This window comes from Lutra lutra, chromosome 15, assembly GCF_902655055.1.
Source record: "Lutra lutra chromosome 15, mLutLut1.2, whole genome shotgun sequence".
Classification (NCBI taxonomy): domain Eukaryota; kingdom Metazoa; phylum Chordata; class Mammalia; order Carnivora; family Mustelidae; genus Lutra; species Lutra lutra.
Genome location: NC_062292.1, coordinates 48,548,532 through 48,575,478, shown reverse-complemented (window position 1 = coordinate 48,575,478; position 26,947 = coordinate 48,548,532). Strand labels below are relative to the sequence as shown.

Genomic DNA, 26,947 nt, shown 5'->3' with positions numbered 1-26,947 from the left:
AGAAAATGGAAAGACAAACAAACCCAAAACTTAAAATCAGCTAGGTAAAAGGGTTTTACCACCTCATCCCAAAACAGTAGGGAACTAACCAGTAGAGTGAGTAAATGCAGTGTCACTTTTGTTTGTTCGAAGTGATCCAGTTGTGCTTCAGATAGCCACCTTTTTATAATTTCTAACTGCAACATTGCCTGTTGTTTACAGATATAAATATAATGATCTCAGTGTCTGAAGAAGCAAGAGATAAGCTGTAATGCTTAAGAGTTTTCTAAGGTTTTGCCCAACAGATATAAATAATTGAAATGGAGAAGAAAATAACAAAGGGAACAGATTTCCTCTCTTTACCCTTCACTTTATTTGCACCTAACATCAGGTGCTCCTCCAGTGTAAGAAAATGGTTATGAAGTTCCTTGGCAAAAGATGAAGATTTATCAGAGAATAGTAGAATAGAGGACAGGCTGTTTTTGCTTAGCTCTTTAGACTTTATAACAGGTGTCATATGTGCAATATACAGTGGAATAACATAGTGGTTGAGAACATGGTCTTAAAGGTGGAACTCTGCTGCTTTTTACTAGCTGTGTGATCTTAGCTATTTAACTTCTTGAATGAGTCTTCCTTTCCCATCTCTTAGTGTTATTTGTAAGGATTCTATGAGATCATGTATGTAAAGTGGTTTAACACAGTACCAGGCATATAGTGTATGCTTTATCAGTAAATAGTTTCCTGCTGCCATTGTTGTCATTATTTTTATAGGGATTTTTGGTTAATAGATGTCAGTAGGATTCCAGTTGAGATTATAGGATTCTGCTGCATACTAAGAGGTGAGAAATTTAAATTATTTGCTTGAATTAGAATTTCATCACCTATAATCTTGATCAAAACAAACTAGTTTAACTATTGAAAGTTTTGGTATTTTTATCACTTTAAATATTTATTAACACTTTGTTCATAAAGATTACATAGTTGTTCCTGAGTTTTTTTCTTTGACCAAATGCAATGCAAATATAATTTAAAATTATAATTTCATGGATAATAAAAAAATTATATAGTACTGGGCGTGAATAACACACAGTTAATACTTGGTGAGATGTTGATATTATAATGTAAAAATTCATATTTTCTGAAGAATTAATCTTGCATATTGAGAGTGGAGGGACAAAAATAAATAAAATATTTATTTTAAAATAAAGGCTTTCAGCAGTATTAGGAAACTTTATTATTTGATCCAGTGTTCTTTGAGAACAGAGTGTTACCAGCTTACTGTCAGTTCTTAAGATCGTATTCTCGGGGATGTTAAAATGATTTGAGGGGCGCCTGGGTGGCTCAGTGGGTTAAAGCCTCTGCCTTCGGCTCAGGTCACGATCCCAGAGTCCTGGGATCTAGCCCCGCATTGGGCTCTCTGCTCAGCAGGGAGCCTGCTTTCTCCTCTCCCTCCCTCTGCCTGCCTCTCTGCCTACTTGTAATCTCTGTCTGTCAAATAAATAAAAAAAATAAAAAATAAAATCTTTAAAATGATTTGAAACTGATGTCTGAGCTGGGAGAAATTTAGTCATCTGTTAAGAATTCTGTTTTTCATAAGTCATCTTTTTAAACTTGAATTTTTCCAGAAGGAATATGCTATCTTTTAAAGATCCTAGTCTGTAATCATAATTTAGGCAAGAAGTGCTTGGGTTCTGTTTCTGGGTGTGTACCTGTGCATGCATACATGCATACACATATACTTTCGCCCCCTTTTCTAACTTTTGAAATATAAATGAATTACTCTACATTGATGGAAGAGTTACTTTTGTCTCTCATCAGATTTACTTATCTGATTTGGAATTGCCCTCTTATGTGTGACTTTTATTTGGTAACTTTGGCATTTAGTAATTTTAGTCTTTTTATAATCTTATAGAATAAATTAAGTGAAAAATGAACTTAACCAAGAGCTGGGGGTATTATATAGCTTAGCTTTCAAAATTATTCTATGCAGAATAGAATACTTAGATTTTAAATTGAAAATTTAATTACTAAAATTGAAAATGGGAGATACTTAGATTACTAAATTGAAAATGGGAGATAAATAAATTCAGTATAAATAGAATTCAACATATTAAATGGTAAGTACTTAAATAGTTTATGTGAGTCCGAACTTTAACAATTATAAAAATTCTGTTTAGGTACAATATCTCTTTAGAATAGAATCAAGGATAAAAATGGTTGTCATTGGAATTAGGATGAGTAATATCTTCATTAGATTAAGATTAAGTTTTATGTACTTTTATGAAATAAAAACACTTTTAAACTTAGTAGGTTACTATTTCTTGGTTTTAAAATTTGTAATGGAGCCAAACAAAATTATTTGTACTGTAACACTCAGTAAAGATTTCTTCATTTACCTTTTTTTTTTATTAAAAACTTGGTAAAAGTGCATTGTATACATTGTCATCCTAGCATCAAGTGTTCATCAAACATTTGTAGTTTTCCCCCATCCCTCCCCAAAAAAGGTTTGAAATTGGTGACGCAGAATCATTGTCATCTACCAAATTAAAAACTGCAGGTTTGTAAACTTGGCACTCTGAGAAAGAAGTAGGTGCCATAAAATGATTAAGTGGTGGCATGTGTACACCTGCTGTCAGGAAATAAACTTCCCATATGTTGCAGTTTGGCAGATTTGCATCTTAAAAATGTATCGAACGAAACTGCTGCTGCACTCTATCCTGTATCTTTTCGAACGAAACTGCTGCTGCACTCTATCCTGTATCTTTTTTCAACAGTACATTCTCTTTTTGCCTGTAATTACTTTTGCTTCCGTTAGAGGAACATGATATATTTTTACAGATATCCTTGAAGTTAAGTGGTAGTACTCCTTAAGAGTGCAGTAACTGATCTAATACAATAACTCATTGAAATGCTAGCTTGGCCCTTAACACCAACCAGGAAACAAACTATTTTGAAACATTTACTTTTTTTTTTTTTTTTCTTATAAAAACTTGAGCCTGAGACACATTGATTTTTCACATTTTATCACATCATGTCAAAATAATTTCCCCCGATATATGTACTAATAAAAGAAAATGAATGTGTCAGTTGTTTTTAAAAGGTAGATACTTAGATGAGAATTGCATTGACGAAACATCTGAATTTCATAAATGTGTTTTATGGAATAATGCAACTAAATCTTATTGCGTAGAATATAGTTTTAGAACCCTAGAATAGTCAGGTCAGAAAATTTGTCCTTTGCACAATTACGAAGTTTCCTTAAGATTGACAGTAATGTTTTATTTACATTTAATTATATGTTAAAATGAAAAACTAATTCTAAAATGAAGGGTCTTTTGACTGTCTCCATTTCTTAAATTAAAATTTGTGTGAAAAATATATGCAAATACATCTTATTGGCCCTTAACATAAGCCTCGAACCATTGATGTATGCATGCTTGTTATTGCATGTTAATACACAGAATCCCTTTATACAGTTTTTTTAAATAGATTCTTTTGGGATACCTTTCTGTTACATAATGTTGTATTTTTGTATTACCTTCAGAAATTAAAAAAATAATTTTTGAATTCCTTTATGTGATGAGTTTTAACTAAAACTTGTCCTATGGATGTAATCAGTTTTAACATACATGCTTTTAGCAATATTTTACAGATTGCACATTTGAAAAAAAAATTGTCTTCTCTAGTGTAATTTACGGTGGCGATACCTGCCTGCCTTTTCTTTTGCTGCGTTGGCACAAGCGTTGTGCTTATTTTGTTGTAAGTGGTTCCAGTATTTTATCAGTTCACTAGGCTGGAACTGATGAGAGGTAATTAGGTGGCTGTATTTACAGCTTGAATAAGAAACTCGCCAGTGATTGAACACAAACTCATTGGGAGGGGGCACAGGATCAATTCTCAACTTGGCAAGACAGATCCCTACATAAACATCTTCTAAGTGCAAACGACGGATACTTAAAGAAACTTTAAATATCTTCTCTGCCAGATCTCCAGAAAAAACATAACCAGTCCCAGAACAAAAGACAGGGTAGCGTTCACTTGGGTAGAGGTCTGGTGGCATGTACCACTTGCTATCTTTGTTCCGATTGGGTGCATATCCTCTCATTAGGTAACCAGTAAAATAGTTATGTCTGGGAGGCAGGTCTGGCTTCAATAACTTATGTATTAAATATTCAGTGTTGACAAACATGTCACTGTCAGTTTTCATAACGTATGGAATATGTGGACAGTAGGTTGCAACCCAATTCATGCCCATAAGTGTTTTAATTGTCAAATTGTAGTATGTATCTAAATATTCCTGTTGAATTATATCATGATATTGTCTGCTTTCTTCCAGTATTGCACGTTGAAGGTAGCCATTTAACTTAATACTTACGCCCAACAAAAAAATTCGTGTGATTTGGATACCAGGTGCTAGACTTTCATTGCCCCACGTTTGCCGAATAGCTCTTCTAGCTTCTATTTGTCCAGGTTCTGCAGCTATTAGCAGTATTAAAAAAGGGCTTTTCTCCTGGCATTTTTCAGGTTCATTGATAATATATTTGAAATGGTAAGAATTTGGATGTCCGATACCTTTTTCATTGTAAATACTTCCATTGGCACTAAGTGTATTCTCCAGCCCTGTAACTCCTTGTGGCGACAGGTCTGTGTTATTGGAGTTAGTTGCTGTTTGAGGCCTCAGAGTGTGAGGGACTGTTTCTTTCCAAATGTTCCGGAGAGAACTGTGGTTTGTCTCACTTTTTGTAGAGCGAAATCCTCGGAAAGTATATGTCACAGGGTTTTCTTTAAATCCAGCTTTGCCTGGCAGCCAGTCATGATGATTGAAAAACAAAAACATAGCAAAAAGGAACACTAGAGAAAGTACACCAATAAGATGGGTACGGAACAGAGACCTCTTGGCATTCCAGCTCATCTTTGCAAAGCAGCAGTGTCTTCTCCTCCACTGAAGCATGTTGTAAATATCCAGTAATGGGATATGAGATACTACTGGTGGCGGAAAATGTTTCCTTCTCCTGAATCAGTTCTATTCTTTGGTAATCATTTTTAAATTCAGCCACGTTGTCTCCCATGCAGTCATTCTGTAAAGATGAAACATAAAAATTTACAAAATGCTAAATATTTACAGAACTGCCTAAAAAGAGACTTCAGATGTTAATAATATTAGGGCAAATAGGAATTTTGTAAGTTGTGAAAATACGATAACCCAGGAATGAAGTTTATATAATTTGCTTACCCTTGGTAACATAACATCACTGAGGACAGGACGAGCACTTCAAAGAGAGAAGTGATGGATTAATTTTCTTCAGTTATTTCATTGTCTGAGTAGCTCTGTCATTTGTACTTTTGACCTGAGTTAAAGATTTAAAAGTTGTATGTCGGAAAAAAAAAAAAAATTGTATGCTAGTAGAGGAGAAGAATGTTACTAGATTCCTGAGAGAGACCATGTAAGAAGGCCTGAGAGCAGATGGAAAATTTATTGGCATTAATTAAAATTGATTTGACATACCATTGGTGGTATGGTACACAGTCAGTGGCCTTTTTTGTAAAATGGTCATGTATCAGTTGTGGGACAGACGGTGCAAGGTTGATTATGGCAGAGTTCCGTTAGTCACAGTACACTGCTTGGCATGTTTCCACTGGCCCCTACTGTGTTGAGAAAGTCAATGAGAAGATGCACCTGTCAAAATTAATTTTCAGGGTCCAGTAACTTCAGTAGAGGATTTTAAGACATTAGTAAATGATGAACATTTTCAAATACTCTTTCTGATTTTAACCTTCCACTTCAAAGATGAGGTATTTAAATCATAGTCCTTTCTTAGACTTAAGATTGATTTTTAAAATATAGCAATTATCCTTTAATTATCTTTAGCCTTGGCAGAACACTATCAAATATCTCAGTTGAGTCTCCATGTTAGAATTAAACAAAAAACTACTTTGAACAGTCCTTTCAGATTTCTTACAAAATATAGGCACTAGGTACTGTCATAGCCAGCTGTTTAAAATCTTAAATTTTACAAAATGCCTTTTAAAAGATTCTTGAATTTTGCTGTGTTCTACATTTGTGTGCAGAGAATTTGTACATTTTTAGGACTTCTGGTAGCATGATACTTAGAACCCTAGATTTTTAAAAAGATTATGAGATGTCAGTATAGGAGGTTCATGATGCTACATATTAAAAACTGGTGGTGTTATCTTTGAACAAGATTTTTCAGTACATAGCACAAATTTGTTCATGTTTTTTGGTTCTTAGTTTTTCTGGATCAAGATATGAGGGTAGAGGTGGGTGAAAGGAGCTGTAACTTGATTTCTGTTTAAAGAGAAAAAAAACTTGTTGAGAAGGGGGCTAACTAATTTTAATTTTTTCAATATTTTTTTAATGAAAATTATTTCTTACACAAAAGAAAACTAGTCAGTTAAATTTAATGTAGTAACGTTTATTTAAAATTCTGTGCCTGTATATCTGTTTGTGTGGCCTATGGTATTAAGAGATTCAAGCTTAATGCCAAATTTGCTTAACCTTGACATGAAACTTAATTATCTTGGGGAAATGGCATTTACATGGAAGTCCTCATATAATTGAATAATTACAGGAAAATTCACGTGTATCGTATGAAGTATTTGGAAAATATTGATTGAAAGGGTTAGACATGTATGAATGAAAGTACTATTCTAGCAGCAGCCACTAGGAGGAGCAAGTAGGTGGGAATTGGAGCAAATTTCCAAAAGTATAATAGTAAAGGGCGCCAGCTTTTGATAATTTCTAGTATCTGAAATTATGTAGTACTTTTAGAAGTTATGGTTCTCAAATGTAAAATATTGTTCAGTCATTGAGTATGATACAAACTCTTTTAAGTTTGGTGTTTTAAAAACATAGAACCTAGTTTGCTATTTATTAGAGTTAATTTACGTGAATTTTAATTTCACATTACTATAATAAAGACCAAGGATCTTTACTGTACCAACTAAACATAGTTCTGCTGTGAACTAACCTGAAAATAAGTGAGTGTTCTGATTGAGATATTCAGTTTTTTTTTTCTTCCTGTACTTGCAAATAGTTGGCCATTCTATTTAGACCAGAAAACTCTTTCTAAGCTTTTATTTTCACATGAAATATTTGATAAGTAGTAATGATTCTTCTTCCACTCCATAAAGAAGCCACTAGATATAAGGGTTATGTATATAAATTTAAAGGAAAAGTTTTTTTTAAATTTATTTGATAATCTATTTTAAATATTCCAAAACTAAGTCAATGTGTCACTTCTTTTGTTGCTATATGCTTGGTATCTGGTTGAAGTCCCATCATTTATGTCTTTTAAAAGTGTAAATTCGATGGTTTAAGAAGCAGTAAATATAAGGTCAGATTTTTGAATAAATGACTGAAGAAATGAATGAAGGCAAATATCATAATAATTATAATATTTTTTGAAAGAAGTATACCTCAAATGATATCTCTAAAGTATTTGTATGTTATAGAAAACAGCGTATTATTATATATTGTGATCTAGCATAAATATATAGTTTATGGTCCTATATGATTTTGTAGCAATAGGTGATGGAGATGCATCTTAATTTAAATTCATTATATTTGTATGTTTGTAAATATTAAGCTCACCAGGCTTTAAATTCATATATACTCAGTTGGTAATCTCCCATTGATAAATGAAGTGCATGTGTCTAGCTTTAAACATTTCTTTATTAAAAGTTTCTCAGGTATTCATAATTTTTCTGTTAAAGAGAAAGTAAAATTAAAGTAACTATTCTTCCTCTTATTAAATGTTAAAATTATTATCCAGTTACTGCCTGTTGTGTTTTAATTCTTAAAAAGTGGGAACATGAAAAGAAAGTTAAAATATTGTGGCAGTCTAAATAATTTGCACTTCTGCATTTTCAGCATAGAATTATGTTTGATTTAGCTTAGGGTTTTTGTGATGATTTTTTTCAAGTTATTAATGTGTATTTACATCTTATGAATTGAAGTTCGTGGAGAGATTGTTAACTGTGAAATGTTCAGTTACTTCTCACATACTCATTCTCTCTCTCTTTCTCTTTCTCTCTCACACACACACAGTTTTTAATCATTTGGCTTGTAAAAGTGTTGTTATTTTGTGTTGGCACAGTCCTAGATTTTATTGGTGCTTGAGTAAAAAAAAAATTCTGCGCTTTTGAGATATCTAGCTTATAAAAATGTTTAATTGATGCTGTTAACATTGAGAGAAAAGGCTCTGAGAGAGACTTGAAATTTTTCAGAACTATATTTTTTTACTTAATACCATCTGATTTCATTCTATAGTGGAATAAAAATTCATGGTATGGCAGTGAGAGGTGATAGTAATAGGGCCTGATAAACTTGTATAATTTTAATTTTAGAATGTAATGCTTATATGTCTTTTACAATGTTTGCCTTTTGTGATTATTAAATAATAGCTTATTGAGTTGTGTTGTGAGGTTGAACAATATCAGGATCTGTGATAGATCTGTACAAAATTTTGAATTTGAGTTCCTGAGCCATGAGTTGCTATTCTGTGATTGTTGTTTAGTTTATTAAATTTATTTCTGCCCAGCACACACATACCATTGATGGTAGTTTGTTAGTACATGTTAATATAGCCTTGAGGCACAGTAGGTACGTTTAGATTTAATTTTTGTCCTTTTATTGCTGTTCATGAATATTTTTATATCATTATTTTCATATTCTCTTTTGAATTTCACTTTAAAAATTATCATCAAAAATAATCTTACATTTGATTATTTAGAATCTGTCAGTTGCTTAAAATGAAAGGTCACTTTTTCAAGTGGAATTTTTACCAACTATTGATATTTCTTTGTTTAAAGTTGCATTCATGGACACTGTAATAACATGCAAATCTACTGTGGTGTGGTGTGCTGTGCATAAAACTCACACTGCCTTATGTGATCCTATGCAAATGCTTTCCTTTTAGTATTCTTATAGCTCTATAATAGTATTTGTTGATACCCTCTTAGATTGTTATCTTTATTTGGGGAGATGAATCTCGGAGGGAATATATTAATAACGTGTTTTTAAAAGGACTTTGAAAAAAGCTCTTAATATGAAGACCATCTTTGATACTATTTAATATAATTTCACAGCATTGTCTCTTTTGATAGCTGCTTTTAAGAGATCACTTTAATTTATTAGATAAGAATTCATTTTGACCTAATTTGATAGAGGCTTGCGGTGCTTTCTTTAGAGGGCTACAGTTTTTTTCTTTTTAAGTTTAATTTCTCAGAGAATCCTTTAACATCTTGTTACTACTATTTGCCTTTTCTCTCTTTTAAAAACATTCTTTTCCTTTTCTCTCTTTTATACATTCGTAATCCAAAATTACTTCAAACTACATATTTACTTGAATAAAGCAATGACAGCTTTCACAATGACAGATTTTAAAATCATCTATCTAGTTTCAAGGACGGTGAACTGGAGGAACTTATTTATCAGATATTAGTGCCTCCTCAGCTATGAAAAGGTAACAGACATTTAAATGAATATTACACACAAGATATCGACATACCTTCCTTGGTCAGGCCATTTATGTGGAGAGGATTATGCCCACTGAAAATACTTTTGGCACGCCATCACTTCAGCAAAAAAGATGCTATCGAACATGCGCACATCCCCCAATAGTCTGCCTCCTTCGATTGCTTTTCACAGTATCCAAAGTGTCCATCTGTCTGCTTGTCTTTGAGTTACCCTCCTTGTTCATATGGATCCTAGTTGTCTGAGATTTTTCCTTTCTTTCATTTTCTTTCTCGTTCTTTAAACAAAAGAGCTCTAGTTGTCCGCTCTATTCGGAGTACTGTTGACTCTTGCCGACAGTTGATGCATTGAAGCTTTTTACATCTGCTGTTTTCCTGGCCGGACAATGCAGTGCTGTATTCTCTTCTCAGTATCCATATTTCTAGTAATAACACTGAGCTGCAATGTAAAGCAGCCAGAGCTAGAATGTAGTGCTTCAATTGTATTGGAATAGAATAGGATTTAACTCTCTTTCGCTGTTGCCTGGCAGCTGCAGGAAGGATTTTGAGCAGTTTTACTGAGGTTTTAGTCTGTAATATGCAATCCACGGTTCCTCAGCTGCTGCACAGGCAGGCAGCAGTTTAAATGTGGGCTTGACAGATGCTCTCTCTGACAGAGCAGAATTTAACGTCACTGCTTGGCTGAGTCCCACGTGATTGTTTGCATTCATATTGACTAAAAACCTAAGGTAGGGAGAAGCTTAGAGATGTTGCTTCTGTCTGATAAATTACATATATTCTGTGTTAAGTGTACTGATGAGTGCACCATATGAAAATGGGATGATTATCAGATGGTTATAATTTTATTTTTTCCTTTTTTTTTTTTTTTTTTTTTTTACTTTATGCTTAAGCACAGGCTTTCCAAATGTTTCAGTGTTAGATGTTGGTTTTCATGTTTCTTACATGATTTTATAGGACCTAAACAATATAAGCTTTTATATGTAACTTGGTGCAATTTAACCCCTTCAGTGCACTCCCTTCTTTTGAAGTTTATTTTCTCAAATTGCTCCAGTTTTACTAGTCTCTAGATAAGACTCCGATCATTTTTTTAAAATTTATAACTTAAAAACTCCCACACCCAATTTTCTAGAGTTTATAAGTCAGCAAGAGTGGGTCACTTAATGACGTGTGATGGGATATAGCTCACTTCTTTTTTGCTCTTAATGTGCTTTCTAGTGTTCTTGAAAGCAGCACAACTTTTTATCCTTCATCACCTTTTCATGTCAGCATTTATTTTCTCTTTTTCCTTTTCTTTAAAATTAACATACATAGAATTCAACAAAATGATATAGTGGATATAACACACTTGTACAGGATCTTCTTGGTGAAAAATAAGGTTTTATTAATTGCATGTATTTCTCCTAATATTTCAGGATTGTTTACTAAGTTGCCTCTAAGCACATTTTTTCAGTAAGCACTAGATACGCTGAAATATTTCTTTGTATGGTTAGTCTCCTGGGCACCTTGCTTTTTTTTCTGCAGAATAGTGGGGCATTGTCTTTCCCCCCGCCCTTAATAGCCTGAATTATCAGTTTTTCCTGTGAGACTTCAGGGACATTAACTCCTAAAAATTTATGGTTTTAGAACTTAAGCTATGTATTTGTAGTGATGTGTACACTTTATCCCACCTGTCTTCCCCAGTTAAATCTGTTAGTTCAAATACAGATTTACACTTTCTCTAATACTTTAAAATTTTTTGCCCTCATGTTTTTTAGTGTAGCTAATAAAATTTTTCTGTAGTTGGAGGAATCCTATGATCTTTTCTTTTCTTTTCTTTTCTTTTTAAGGAGTGTATGCGGCTTTCCAAGAAATGTTAGAAGGAATATTAAGAGTTTTATAATTGGGAAACCCAAGGCCGAGAGCTTTGTCTTTTCCTGGTTAAGTGTGAAGAGAAAATTGAAAGCCAGTTTTTATTTAGTCCCTATGTCTACTCATACTTCATGCTCATTACTTTTTTTTTATATTACATGTAGGTAGCAGAGTAATGCTAAAGTGCCTACTAAAAATAATGTATTTTACAAAAGTAGAGGTGGATTTTAGGAGATCAGTATTTATCAGTAACTCCTTACGTAGGATTTGACTATGCAGCTAGCAGCAGTGACTTATGTACCCAAAACCAGACTGGATGCTAAGCTTACTAAGCTGTTAGTTAAATGACTTTTTTCCCTCATAATGATAGTGTATTATACTACCCATTTTAAAGATGAGGAACCAATGCATAGAGTTGTAAATAATTATCCCAGATGTCAGCTAACTTGTGGCAAAAGAAGCCAGCTGGGAATTAAAGCAAGATTATCTAAGTCTTTATGCTCAGTTCTTAACCATTTTACTGCGTTAACACTGCTGGAGAAATTGTGGGAATTCTTTTGTAGGACTGGCACAGCATACCCAGAAATCATTCATAGAATTACCAATGGATGTTTATATTTTCACCTTATCCACTTGTCAAACAAATACATATTGATCATTTACTGTGTGCCAGTATTTATAGGTAGGCACAGTTTATTAAATGTTAGGGAGACAGAAATGGTTTAGATACCTTCCCTTCCCTTTCTCTAGGAAGGATAAAACTATTATTTTTGCTAGTTCCTTTGTTTTGACTCTTTTGGGGTCCCACTGGGTTTATTATAGATCTTGATTATTAAGAGAACTCCATCACATAACCTGCTGGTTAATGGTTCCCCCAGTATTGGTTTGAGCCCCTGAATTCCCAGTGGACTGTTGTTTCAACTGTGCTTGCTATGGAGCAAGGGTTAATACAGCAAAAGAGACTCCTAGAAACTAATAAAAAGGTGCCTGTCTACTTAATCAGAATTTACTTTAAACTTTTAGATACACTTGCCATCAGTTTCTTAAATTTAAATTAAGCTGCCTCAGAACTTTACATAAAATACAGAAAAACAGAGCAGACACCAGATAAAAGTTATGTTAGTGACTTTTTCTAACAATCTGCATGTTTCTAGCCAAGAGAAACTGTAAAAATCTTATGACAGGCAAGCTTGTAGAAGTTCTTCCTTTAGTCTCGTTTCTTATAACATCTGAATTCTATGGTTAATTTTCTCAGTAAATGTGACAGATTTCTTTGTCAGACTCAGGAAACTGGCAGCTATTTTGTTAAGTTTTATAGTTATAAATGTCTTGTAATTTTTACTTGCAGAGGTCTACTTTTTAACCTTAGAACATATCTGATGGGAAAAATAGGCTATTAACTCTAGATTTTGGCCAGAACTGTCCAGGTTGGTTTTGGGATTTTCCTGGGCATGTCTACAGTAATCCTCAAGGAGGCAGAATTTAAAGACAGGATTTGCATAGCCACCTAACTCTTAGTTTCTGTTGAGTACAGAAGTAATTATTACTTTATTCATTTGGCTAGTAGTTTCTGAGTCACTATAACATGATGAATCAGATACAGATTTTCTCACTAATAATAAAGATAAATCATTTCTGGGAATTTACTACCTATATAACTTCAACTAAATGCCCTTGGTAAAAAGAATGAGGGAGAAAAGGGTGTGGGGGATAACGCTTCAACCTACGGCAGGCGATTTACTGAGAATGAGCAAATATCCTTGAATAATTTGAGAAGGGGAGACATGAATCTGGTTTTTCCTACATTGGTCTTCATTCCTGTTGGTGCTTTATTATGAGTAATTGGCCTCTAAATGCAAACCATTTTTTCAGTGCTGGAGAAAAATCTTAATGTTTTGGGTCACATGTCATTTCCACCATAGTACTCTGAAAAATGCCATTGACATAATTATTTAGAGACCAGCTTTAGTTTTAATTGAAATCAGTCAACAATTTAGCATAGAGTAATGTTTGCTTAGAGTTTATATCTTTTGACTTAGAATCAGATGAAATCTTTTTCATATTATAAATATGTGGACAAATAGCGCATTTTTGGCTATTTAATAGTAGTAAGTTTTCTCTTTTTAAAGAAAAATGACTGTGTTCATTAAGAGTTTACAGTTTTCCTTTGAAGTCAGTAGATGATTTATGAACCAGTTTTACTTTTCCTCGAACTTACTACAAACCAGGAATGAGCCTGATTTCAAATTAGCAATCTCAGAATGACCACAAGTGTCAGTGTTTGCCTGCCTTATTTTTCTTCTTCAGTTTTCACCAACTTGTACAGCAGATACTCATACGATTTAAGAATTTCTTTTGACTTGAAAGCAGAGCTAAATTTAATTTTCTCTTTCAGAACTAATTTTCAACACCCTCATCAGTTTTAATTCATACAAACTACTAATGATCCTAAGGGAAAATATAAGCATTAAGATCAGCAGTAGTTTTTATCATGCTTGTATGTTCTTCAGTTTCTTAGTATTGTAGCTGCTTCAGTGTAGCATAAATTACCTATACTCTTTCATTTGTTTTTTGGCACACAGGGAATATTCTTCTGAAGAGCTTTGGTTCTCAGTGGGAGAAATGCTATTTTCTAGGAGGTGTTCTAGAAGTTTATGAGGTTATTTTTAGTTGACAAAATAATTGAAGGGCATTTAGTGAGTGAGGCCAGGGAAGGCGGTCTATAGTGGGTGGGACAATTTTAAATGAACCTAAAATTTAATTAGAATACAAAGTATATTTTGTGAAATTTTAACATATACTGAATTTTTCTAGGTATATAGTCATAGTGTCCAATAAAGAGGGTTGTACCCAACTTTGTTCTTAACTTGGCAAGTAGTTCACCATTTTGAAAAATCCTATTGCCTGTGGCAGTCATGTTTGTAGTAGATGACTCATCATTAGAGTACACCAGTCTGTGGACATTTGTAATCGTTACGTTCACTGTGATTTTATGAATAGGTACTAGCATCAGATTACTTCATTATGTCTTCTGGTGTGATTGGTTCTGAGAGTAATACTGAAATACTTGTGTTTATCTTAAATTTCTTTTAAAATTTCATTTTTGTATATGTTAAGATATTGATTTCCTTTAAAAACAATTACATACATAGGTTGTTTATATTACCTGTGCATTTCGTTTAAGATTGCTTAAAGGAATCAGTGTGAAATATTTCCTACACGCAGTAGACATACTGAGTTTGATAAGAGTGTGAAGCCCACTAAGTCAGTATCTTTAAGTTCTCAGGCACCTTACTCCCTACTCCTCAACACACTGATAATATTTAAAAATGTAAACACTGTTAATTCATTACAAAGTGTAACAAAACAATTTGTAGATTCAGGTAGATGTAATGTGTTGAAGCTTAAAACTCTGCTAAAACTTCACAGAAGTATAATTATTCACATACAATTTATTAGTATTAGAAAACGCTTTTTATTTAATAGCTTTGGTAGATAAGGAAAGAAAGGAAAAAGTCAGAAGGAAATAGAATGTTTTCCCCAAAGGGCTTTTTTGAGAAGAGCTGGAAGTATAAATATGCTTGATTCTAAATTCATGGAACTCTCTTCAGAATGATTATTTATGATCTGATTGGAAATAGGAACTTAAGTATAAAGAAACTTTGCAAAGCAAGAAAGAGGCAGGCAAAGGTTATAGGATTAGGAATGGGTAATATTTGACTTCAGGGTTTGGTTTTCTTCCCCTTCCCCAACTCCTTAGAGGATACCTAAGGGATTCACTTATATTCAACAAATACATTGAACGTTTCTTACATGCAAACTGCAGAGGGTATGAGCTTTATCATTAGGTTCCTTTTATTCAAGAAATTGATAGACAGGATACATAGATCATTCTATAGATAGCAAAGTAACTGGAAGAAAATTTAATTTTTTTATATTTATTTAAGTTTTTTCCCTTCAGTTCAAAACATTTTCTATAATTCATTATTGTGTCACTCAGTTTCACTCTTTTGATACTTTTGATCTTCCTAATTGCAGTTGGTTTGCATTACATTTTTATCATCTTAATTTTTCATGCTTTTTGAATATTTTTATTCCCTTTAAATAACACAGTGTCTCAAGGATAATACAATTCCTGAGTTTTAGTGAACCAAAATTTTAAAGATCAAAATGTTTATATTTTTATTATATTCTCCATTTTCTTTTATCATCTCCCTGATTACTTACTAACATATTGAGTCTGTTTCTTTTCTATATCCTCATAGTTGACTTTGAATTTTTTCTGTATTTCCTCTGTAACTTTTCACAGATTTTATACTTATTAATATCTCTGGCATTTATAATCCAGAATATTTCATTTAACTCTGTGTTTGTTGGGGGCAAAGGGGTCAAATAGTTAAGTATATACAGGTCTGTATTTATTTTAGCTTCCTCATTCCATTTATTAAGTTATATTAAATGATAAAACATTGAATGTTTTCTTTTAAAGCTTACAATTTGTTATTTTCCTTTCTACCTCTGTTGCCAGTACCTATAATTGTGTGATTCTCAAAACAGTCAAATTTATCTAATTCCAAACATACACCCTTTGATAGAGGGAGATGGGCAGAAGAATATTGTGTTTTTATTCAGTGGAACAGAAGAAGAGCAAATTTATATGGCCATACCATCTTTGAAGAAACCTATATTGAATTACGCCTTTAAACTCAGTTAATTGTACATTTGAGGTCGTACTGCAGTGGCATTGTTCCTAGTGACAAGCTATTACTTACATTAAAGTAATGGACTTTCTGGGGGAGAATTAGATCCTTCTAATCATCTAAAAATCTAGTTGTCTCATTTTGGTGGCAAGATAATCAAGACCCTGAGAGGTTGTGATTTTCTCATAGCTCCTCTCATAAATATGTCAGAGTCAAAGCTAGAACCTGGGGTTCAAGACTTTTAAGTGAAGTTTTTTGCACTGATTTACACTGCCTCTGGTTACATCAGTATATTTGTTTTGAGTCCGTGGACCCATAAGGTACACAAATGATCACTTAACCCTCGCCTTCTGCCACTATAAAAAATCCTGCCAGTTTTAAATAAGAAAGATTGTGCTTTTATTAAACCTCAATGACACATATAAAAGAATTGCTCATTTGTGCCAGAAAGTTATGTGGCCATTATAGACTTTGGTATTAAAGGAGATCAATTTCTATGCTTTGGTTTGTGTCTAATGTAGTTTTATAATTAAACGTTTCATCTACATTTATGTGGATGTAATTTTTAAATCTGTCAATAAATAAACAAAATTTTTTTTTATATTTTCCCATTATGCAAGAATACCCTGTTAAAGATTTTGTATTCTGTCTCACTCTCTTTTCCTCTCTTTCAATCCAAATTTCACTTGCTGTACTAGTATTAGTCTGGATTCTCCAGAGAAAAAACCTAATGGATGGATGGGTGGGTGGGTGGGTGGATGGATGGATGGATGGATGGGGAGGAATTGGCACATGTGATTATGGAAACGGAAAAGTCCCAGGATTTTCAGTCAACAAGCTGGAGACCCGGGAGAGTTGATGGTATAGCTCAAGTCTAAGGCAGGGTCCAAAGGCAAGAGAATATGGATGTCCCAACTTCACAGCAGCCAGGCAGAGTGAATTCTTTCTCACTCTGCCCTTTTGTTCTGCTCATTTCTTCAGTGGATTCAATGAGGCCCACCCACAATGGGGAGAGCAATCTGCTTTACTCAGTCTGTTGATTCAGATGTTAATCTTACCCAGAAACATTCTCAGGGACACATCCAGAATGATGTTTTAACAAAATTATCTGGGTGCTCCATTGCCCAGTTAACACATAAGATTAACCTTTAGAGTTACATTCTGAAAACATCTTAGAGAATGATGAATGGAAAACTGGTATTTAGTTTTTTAATCAGTGAGTATCTTCTGATGTTATTCACAAGCACTTGTATTCCAGTTTTGTCTGTGACTGTAAAGTTTTAATTCTGTTAGTGTATTTGTAGGAATAGATTTTTGTTTTATCTTCTCTGAGATTAAAATATTACTTTAGTCTCTGCTTCTTTGGTTTCAAGTAGTAGAAACTTGCTCAAGTCAGCATAAGGCACAAAAGGAAATACATTATAATGGTATAGGAATATTCTGCAGAATCCAGGACTGAGAAATATAAATTGGTCTTAAAAGAACACAGTGAGACATTGGAAAACTATCAGGAATCAAGGAAGCTTTTCTGTTTCTGTCTGATGCCATATGATTACTTGTCACTTTTTCTGCATCTGTATACCAGCTCTCTGGTCCTTTGTTAGTCCTCCTTAAAGCCAGCCCGCTACAGATAACTGTAGCTTCCATTGCTGGGCATATCTCTTAGTATGGATTTTGAAATCCGAAGGAGAGAAGATATGATTGGGTCAGCTTGTTCACAAGTTTATCCTTTGTGGGTATAGTCCAGCTCTGAAAAGGGGAAATAGGATGTTCTCTGAGTAGACATCCTTTGAAAAGTCTGCCATCATTTGTAATTAGACTGTGTTTATTCTTTTATGCATATTTTGTGTTTTTTAGAAAAGATTTTTTATTATTTATATATATGAATTATCATTAAGGGTATAATTCAGTGGCATTAAGTATATCCATAATGTTGTGCAGCCATCACCACTCTGTATCTCCAGAACTTTCTCATCATTCCAAACTGAAACTCCGTACACATTAAACAGTTCCCTGTTGCCCTCTCTCCAGCCCCTGGTGACAACTACACTGCTTTCCATTTTCATGAATTTGACTCTTCCAGGTACTTCATAGAAGTACAGTCATGCAGTATTGGTCTTTTTGTGTCTATCCTACTTCATTTAGCATAATGTTTTCAAGGTTCATCCATGTTATGGATATATATATATATATATATATATATATATATCTCAATATCAGAATTTCATTCTTGTTTTAAAGACTGAATGATATTCCATTTTATGTATAAACTGTAATTTGTGTATCCATTAATTTGTCAGTGGACATTTGGGTGGTTTTTACCTTTTGGCTATTGTGAATAATGTTATACACATCAGCATACAAATACCTGGTCAAGTCCCTGCTTTAATTTCTTTGGTTATATACCAAAAGTTGGAATTGCTAGATCATATGTAATTCTGTGTTTAGTTTTTTGAGGTACAACCATACTGTTTTTCATGATACTTAAAATCTTACATTCCCACCAGCCATGCACAAGATTCTAATATCTCCACATCCTTGTCACTACTTGTTAATTTCTGGTTTTTGTGTGTGTGTATTTAATAATAGCTATCCTAATAGGTATGAAGTGTTATCTCATTGTGGTTTATAGTGATGTTTGAGCATATTTTCATTTGCTTGTGGACCAGCTGGAGAATGGTCAGTTTCTCAGGAGAAATATCTATTCAAGTTTTAGCCCATTTTTGAATTGGGATGTTTCTTTTTCGGTTTTGAGTTGAAGGAGGTGTTTTGTTGTTTTTTTTTCTTCCCTGAGATTATTTGAGAGAGAGTGAGAGAAGGTGCACTTGCGAGAGCAGGGGGAGGGATAGAGAGAGGGATCATCAGACTCAGTGCTAAGTGTAGAGTCCACTGTGGGACTCAGTATCACGAGCAGAAGATCATGACCTGAGCTGAAACCAAGAGTTGGACGCTTAACCACTGAGGTGCCCTTTTTTCCCCCCTCCTAATTTCCCTGGCTGAGATTTCAGATGCTATGCTGAATCAAAGTAGTGAAAGTGGACATACTGTTCCTGATCTTAAGGGGAAAGGTTTCAGTCTTTCCCATTGTGCATGTTAGCTGTTGTGAGTTTTTTATATTTATTTTTAATTATGTTAAAGAAGTTTCCTTTCATTCCTAGTTTGTTAAGGTGTGTTTGATGTTGTTTTTATTCATGAAAGGATGTTAAATTGTCAGATCCTTTTTATGTGTCAGTTGAAATTATCATCTATTTGCCCTTATTCTGTTAATGTGGTATATTTCATCTGTTGATTTTCCTATATTGAAACATCCTTGCATTCCAGGAATAAATGACACTTGGTCATGATGTATTCTACGAACTTGGGTTGCCAGAGACTGTTTTCTTATGGAAAGAAGTTAGTTTAATAAATACTAATTCCGGGACGCCTGGGTGGCTCAGTTGGTTAAGCGGCTGCCTTCGGCTCAGGTCATGATCCCAGTGTCTTGGGATCAAGTCCCGCATCGGGCTCCTTGCTCTGCAAGGATCCTGCTTCTCCCTCTGACACTCTGTCTGCCTGTGCTCTCTCTCTCTCTCTGACAAATAAATAAATAAAATCTTAAAAAAAAAAAATACTAATTCCTCTTTATTTTGGACACTAAGTTGAACATACACATACTTAGAGAAAGTACTTATGTGCACATTATAAATAACTAAATACATATGTAATTCTTTATAATTTTTAAACTTTCATTTACTTATCCTCCATTAAATTACAAAACTTGATTAATCCCTTTGCTCTTGTTTATACTGATGCATTCCCAGTTTTTTGATACTTAGTGCTTTGATGAATATGTATAGAATGAATAAATTAATGTTTAAGTCTCTCAATAATTCTTTATGATATTTCTACCATTTTTATTTAGCAGATTGAAACAGTTTAAAGTGGTGAATCAGTAATACTAAGGGAAATGGCTTTGTTTTAATTAGTTAATGTATTTTTTTAAGGATCTACAGTACATTAGGCACCATGTAACAGTCATGGAGACATAGTGGACAGTCCCTGACCTAAGTTATAAGTTAGCTTACAGTCTGGTTGAGAGAAGCAGATAAATAAATAGAGAATTCTGTAGCAAATGAGGGATTTGATAGAGGTATCAAATCTATATATTTTATAAATACAGTATATTTTAGGGATGTGTTAACTATTTCCTATGTTGGCTGACATTGTATGCATATGCCCCTGGGTTATGGCAAATGTAAAAAAATAAGTTGTGCTTATAATTTGTGTTTTGCTCTTAAAATCTTCTATGTTTTCAGCCTCATTGTCATTTGTCTACAGAGTTGCAATTTTCTTTTTCTTTCTTTTTTAAAAAATATTTTATTTATTTATTTATTTGACAGAGATCACAAGTAGGCAGAGAGGGAGGCAGAGAGAGAGGGGGAAGCAGGCCCCCCCATTGAGCAGAGAATCAGATGCAGGGCTTTATCCCAGGACCCTGAGATCATGACCTGAGCCAAAGGCAGAGGCTTTAACCCACTGAGCCACCCAGGCGCCCCGCAGTTTTCTTTTTCTACATAGTTTTTCGAAAATTTTTTTATTTTTAAAAAGACTCAATGTACTTAAAATTCAGATGCTTTTTAAAAAAGCATCCTGGTAGTTGGGGATTCTAAATATCAAATACACATTTCATGGGAGTGTGTTACTATAGAAAGACAAAAGCATATAAGGGTACAGTTAGTATTTCATTTTTAAAACATGTTATTTTTGCTGTCATAAGTACAGTAGTCAAAATGATAGATTATAAACTGCATATGTATTGTGTGTTTTCTTCTTTTAGAATTTTCCATATTTTATGAAGTTACATATAAGCAGCATTTTTCCAAATTAAGTAAATATAATGTATTCTTTTTCATACTGACACTTATTACAAATATTTTTTTCTTACGATATTACACATCATGGTATTATTTCCTGCTCATTTAAAGCAGCAAATAACCAATATTATCTCTCCCAGTACCAGAAGAGTTTTAGATTTTCTCATTTGCTAAAATAAGGCAAGTAAGGATTATAAACAGTATAGTTTGTTTTGCCTTGTTAATATTTTACAAAAACGATTCTATCACTTCTACCATTCTTATCAGTTATTTCTTTTCTAGAATGCCTCAAGTCTCGGTGGAAATTGTAGTTGTTCTGACTTTTCAAGAGAAAGCAAGTTTTCCTCTTCAGTTAGCACAGCTTGTCAGCTCTTTCAGTTGTTGGGTTTTTTTTGTTTGTTTGTTTTGTTTTGTTTCTTTGCTGATACTTTATTTTCCCAGATGGGTATTATTTTTCTTCCCCCAATCCAAATATCTCTAAAAATGTAGAACTCTCAGTCTCTTCCCCATATTAGTGCCAAATTATTGTTCCTTTTTCTAAACGTATGCCAGATATACCATTTCGTAGCCTTTGAAAAACTTCACCTTTGTTTCTTCATGTGGGGTTGATTATATGGTTTCTGAGGTTCTTTATGCAAGGACTTCTATAATTTTATTTCAAAGTAGTACAGATTGGAGTGGAATGAACTTTTAGCCCTTAGTATTGGCTAGGGAGTCCTGAACAGGCTATACACTGACGTGATCAGCAAGGATCTCCCCAGTTTTTTTTTCAAGGAGTCCACAGTCTCCAGTTTAATAGCTATATAGCTTTGTGTGTGTGAGAGTGTGTGAATGCGTGCTTGTACTTAACACTTATTTGTGTTTGTTTACTAACTCCAAAATTAAACAAAGTTATACTGTATTGACTCACATTTTCAGTACATCTGAGGAGACAAAGAACTCTTCCGGTTACAACTAACAGTAACTCTGCTCAAGTAATTAGATAAAAATGTGTGTGGGAGTGCATAATAGTGAGGTGAGGGATTTTAAAGGCTCATATAATCAAGAAGAAGTAGGGGGAGAAGAGGCCTTGCAGGCTATTATAACTAGATAGATGTTATAAAGGATGTTGTATTCTGCCTCTTTATTTTGTGCATACTAGTGTCATTCTGTCCTCCTCCAGATGGGCTTTCCCCAGGAGTCAAGAGATACATGGTCATCTGTAATTTTTGGTTTACCACCCTGCAGCCTTGTAACTAGAGGTGTAACATGCTAGTTCCAATATATAAAACATACAGGGGAGAACTCTTGATTGACCTAACCTAAGACTTATGCCTCTTCCAGTGACCAAGGGCTAAGGCTTATTCCCGAAAAGGGATAATATGGAGTAGGAGAAGGTCGTCAAGTAATGATAGCTTACTTTGTAAACAGAAAATACCCAGTTTTGAGTTTACTCAAAAGTATATAAAAACACTTAAGGGTTAGAATTTGTAATGGAAAAGACTTTTTTTTTTTTTTTTTTTTTTTTTTTTTACATATTACTTCTATGTGCTTGTACCTTTTGCTGACCCATGTTATAAGAGCCATAATCTCTTCATATGGTATAGGTATATTTTAGTAATCACATGAATTAGTTTTGTATCTGATAGTTCTCAATATGCACGTAGTGCTGTTTTGTTCTTGTGATTTTGAACTTCATCTACTCTTTTGAAAAGAAAGGGCTTTGATTTGGATCCAGCCAACCTTACAGTCAAAATGTAGACAGAAATATATCTGCATGTGTGTGCTCATTGTTCTTCTTCTCTCTCATTTCTTTTATTTTTTCTGTTTCTGTGTGTATTTAAGTCACATTCCATGACTCAGTATTTACATATAAGGATTTCTTAAGTAATATGGGTAACATTTATTTTATTTTCATGTTTATTGTATAATATCTAGTTGATTCTCTTTATGGAATAACATGAGATGGAAAGCTAAAATGTCTTTGATTTAGTTATTTATTTTAAAAAAAACTGTGGTATAGCCTACCATTCAAATTATTTTTACTATGAAGAATCTCAAGTTTTGAAGACAATGTAATATGGTTAAAATTAACATTATTTAGCAGTATTTCTTTAGAAATGTTTCTGTGATTCTAATACCGATTTTTATTATTATGGATTTATGTAGTTTCCCTGATAGTTATCAAATTTCATTCAGTTGAGTACTACTAGAGTCGTCGTACTAGTTGTTTTGAAATTTACATTTGTAGCTTTTTTTGTTTGTAGTTTTCTATTAAGTGTGAATATGATTAAAACTGTTAAACTAAAAAGACAGCTTTTTGAGTATCTTAAGCATTTCAGAAGCATCTACTCCTGAATATGTAATTGATATATTTCAATACTTAGCATATTTTCTTCTATATATTACATGCTTAGTAATTAGTTGAGATTGTTATTTAGTTAAAATTTTCAACCACTCTTAAATGTAACAAATCTCATCTTTATAAATGTGATTATTTCCCTGAATATTTTAAAGGCATTTGATTTAAAATGTTTGTGGGATTTTTTAATGCACTGCCAAGTAACATCATTTACATCTTTCTAATGTGAGATTATGTATCATCTTTTCATTTTGAGACTGTTTTGATGGAAAAAAGATTGACTTGATTTAAAAATGGGTAATAACATTTATGCAAATATTAAAATTGTCAACAATTAAGCATGTCAAATATTTGAAAAATGTTATATTCTTAGAATAAACTGTATGATAACAGTTTAAATTTATTTTCTACTAAAGAATCCTTTTATTACCTCATGACCAGTAGCATAAAAGATAAGGGAGGTGTTTTTGTTTTCTGTGGGTTTTTTTTGTTTTGTTTTGCTTTTTGTTTTAATGCTTAGGATCATAACATGATTAATGGAAGGACTGATTGAATGAGAGACAAGAAGATACAAAATTTCTTTGCAGTAATTAAATGGAAGTGTTTATTATGTAAAGGAATTCTAATATTATTTGTCAATTTTTATTCTTTTAAAGGAAGGTGCATCGGCCCGTAAGACTCAGACTCCTGCAGCACAGCCAGTACCAAGACCAGGTGAAATACAAAACTTCAGAATTTTTTGTTTGTTTGTTTTTTAATTGTCACAAATTTTTTTGATACTACAATGCTTTGAAGGAATTGAAATTTTACTTTAATATAAAGTAATATAGGAACATTTACTTGAACAAATAGGTAGAGTTTAAGGGTTAAATTTTTTTTTAGAAAATGTTTGTAAGATCTTAGAAAAATGTTTTAAAAAGCTATGTATATGTACACATCCCCTCACCAGTTTCTTGTTCGAGGTACATTTGGATGTGATTTTTCCTCCTCTATTGGAAGCACAGCATTATAATTTTAATAGACTGTTCAGCAGCTTTGATGCTTAGAATTTCAGATGTCTGTGTTCTTGAACATATAAGATTCTGTAATCAGTTCTGTAAAATATGTGGTAAGCATAAGCATTACTGAAGCTATTTCGGAAATATTTTTCTTCCCTCTTTCTAATTTCTAAAAAGGTTGATCTTTATAAATGCATGTAGAGACCAACAATATATTCATTTTAGGTGTTTTGGGTTTGATTTTGGTGTTTTTACATTTAGTGTACTTAAAGTGTTAGGGTGTACCTTTTCTTCTTTTACCTCATCAGTGGTTTTGAAAATGGCTATGAAGAAAATGAATAGGATTGGAAATGCACAGGCAAGAATTTAATTGGGTGATCTTCCTCTTAAATTTGGCAGTATCAATAGTGCAGAATTGGTTGTCTTTTTATTCATAGTATGTTTACAAGCTAACTCTAAAATTATGTAAATTATACATACTAAATACTTCTGGAAGCACTTTAGAAGTACAGTATTATGAATATATGTGGCTTATAGTGGGATGATTTTATATCAGAATGTGTCCTGGATCCATATATCTGGATTTTGACATGAGTAATATTTACTTTTTCTTTTGCTTTCTTTCTTTCTTTCTTTTTTTTTATGACAATGGATTTGTTTGGAATCTTTATCATTCCTGTTTTTGAGGATGAGTGGAGAAGAGAAGGACTTCATTAGCCATGTGTTAACTTTGGAGCACACTGGATAAATTTATTTCAGATAACAGGACTGTGGCACTGTTTTTTAAGTACAGAGGACCTTAATCAAAAGCCATATTAAGAGTATAAGGAAGAGCAATTAAATTCAATAAATGTTAGTTTAATGTCTTCCATGTATGTACTCAGGGCCAGAAACTAGAAAAAGCTAAAAAGGAGTTCTTTTCAGGAAGGAAGAAAAAGTGAAGGCAATAGGAATTGCCATACTCAGTTGGGCCCAAACAATACAACCTGTGAAGTAGAGGGGTATTGTAGAGGCAAATGATTGATATAGAACTGTGTTTCTTTGGAAGGGTGGGATGGGAGGCTATAGTTGGTCAGTCTACAGAGGATCACATTAGAAATTCAGAAATGGTGTAATAGGGGAGAAATCACCACTGGAGATTTCTAATGTACTTTTGTGTTGTGTAGTGTAAAATTGTCATTTCACGTTTTCTCAGAATCATTTGGTAGACAAGGAAAGGGATAGGGGAGGCACTGATATCTAAATAAATCAGGTTGTTCAAATGTACCATGTGATAAAATGAAGTTAAGGGAGCTGGATTCTATCAGTCAGTTTTGTGACCTTGGGGAAGATAATATGTAAACTATGGAGCTCTGAGTCTTTTGAACTCTTGATATTTTATCATTCTTTTTCAACTGTTCTACCAAGGTGCCCTGGTGATTAAGCTGATTGAAATTAATGTGAATTAATATCTCAGAACAAATATTCTGCTGCCCATCCATGTGAGAAGATCTCTTCTTCCTTTTCTACAAGTTTTTAGCACTCGTCTATGAATAAAAACTGATTTTATTGGATGTTCAGCAGTTTGTCACCTTTGTCTTGATTAGTGAATTTTTCTTTTGCTGTAGAAATGTTTTTTGTATTTGCTTATGGGATGCTGCCCAGTTTTGAAGACATACTGTGTAATATATGACATATTCACTTATGCTGTCTTTTCAAAATTAAAAAATATATGAATGCTCAAAACCTCTTTGGCAGTATAATATGGTATAGATGAGAAATTAGCCATTCATAACTTTTATTTGTAGGTAGAGTTCGAATCATATGAAAATGGAGGACTGAACCACCGTTTTGTTTACCTCTTCAGTGGAGCGACTCAAATTCTGAGTTCCATTAGTGATTACTTTTTTCCTTTTTATTATTCTTTCACCACATGTTTATCTAGCACTAATTGTGCCAGGCAAGTCCCTGGGTAAATTTGATATTTGAAAGTGTCTACAATTATTCTCAACTTCTAAATATTTATTTGGAGAATGTAACTAACAAAAAGCACATGTTTTTCAGTGGATTAGAAAGGATAAGCCTTTGATAAGCCATAGTCCTGTACCTTACTGTCATTTTCTTTCTAGGTTAAATCTCTTACCCATATCCTTGCTTCCTGCCTCTTTCTTATGCATGTACAGTGCATATTTCATTTCTCCAGCTTTAATTTTTTACTTTTATTTCATAGATTGCCTGAAATGGGTAGGTGAACTGTAGCTCTAGTTTGTCTGCTTTACATATAAGATTGATAGAGAGAATTAGCCATTTGTATATTTTACTTATTTATTTATTACTTATTTAATTTTTAAAATATTTATTTACTTGAGAGAGAGGGAGTGTGAAAGAGAGATCACTAGCAGTTGGAAGGGTAGGGGGAGAAGCAACTCCCTGCTAAGCAGGGAGCCTGATGCAAGACTCGATCCCAGGATCCTGGGATCATGACCTGGGTCAAAGGCAGAGGCTTAACTGACTGAGCCACCTAGGTGCCCCTCCCCTTGTATATTTTAAAAAGATTGTGCTGGTTCTGGTTCTCATTCCATAGTTTTACGTCTATGCTGATGATTTTCAAATTTGTATCTCCAAATCAGACATCTCTTATCTCTGGTATCTTGTATAAACTGTGTAATATTTGGATATGCCATAGGCATCTTAAAACTGATGTAAAACCTCCGTTGCCTGAACTTTTCTCCCAAGTGTCTTCTTCATGAATAA

The 26,947-nt window shown here is 33.3% G+C and overlaps 2 protein-coding genes across 3 annotated transcripts in view; one reads left to right on the top strand and one right to left on the bottom strand.

Annotated features, from left to right (window-relative positions):
* CDC73 (cell division cycle 73) overlaps positions 1 to 26,947 on the top strand; it is a 124,659-nt gene that overhangs the window by 58,360 nt on the left and 39,352 nt on the right. For both annotated transcript variants that reach the window (XM_047703722.1, XM_047703721.1), the window contains exon 11: positions 23,873 to 23,930. In XM_047703722.1, the coding sequence (XP_047559678.1) occupies positions 23,873 to 23,930 (58 nt within the window). The remainder of the gene's footprint in view (positions 1 to 23,872; positions 23,931 to 26,947) is intronic.
* Positions 2,750 to 10,119, bottom strand: B3GALT2 (beta-1,3-galactosyltransferase 2). Its single transcript, XM_047703723.1, has 2 exons — positions 9,510 to 10,119; positions 2,750 to 5,057 (listed from the first exon to the last, which is right to left on the bottom strand). Exon 2 carries the CDS (start codon positions 4,928 to 4,930, stop codon positions 3,662 to 3,664), a length of 1,269 nt encoding a protein of 422 aa, XP_047559679.1. The 5' UTR covers positions 4,931 to 5,057; positions 9,510 to 10,119; the 3' UTR covers positions 2,750 to 3,661.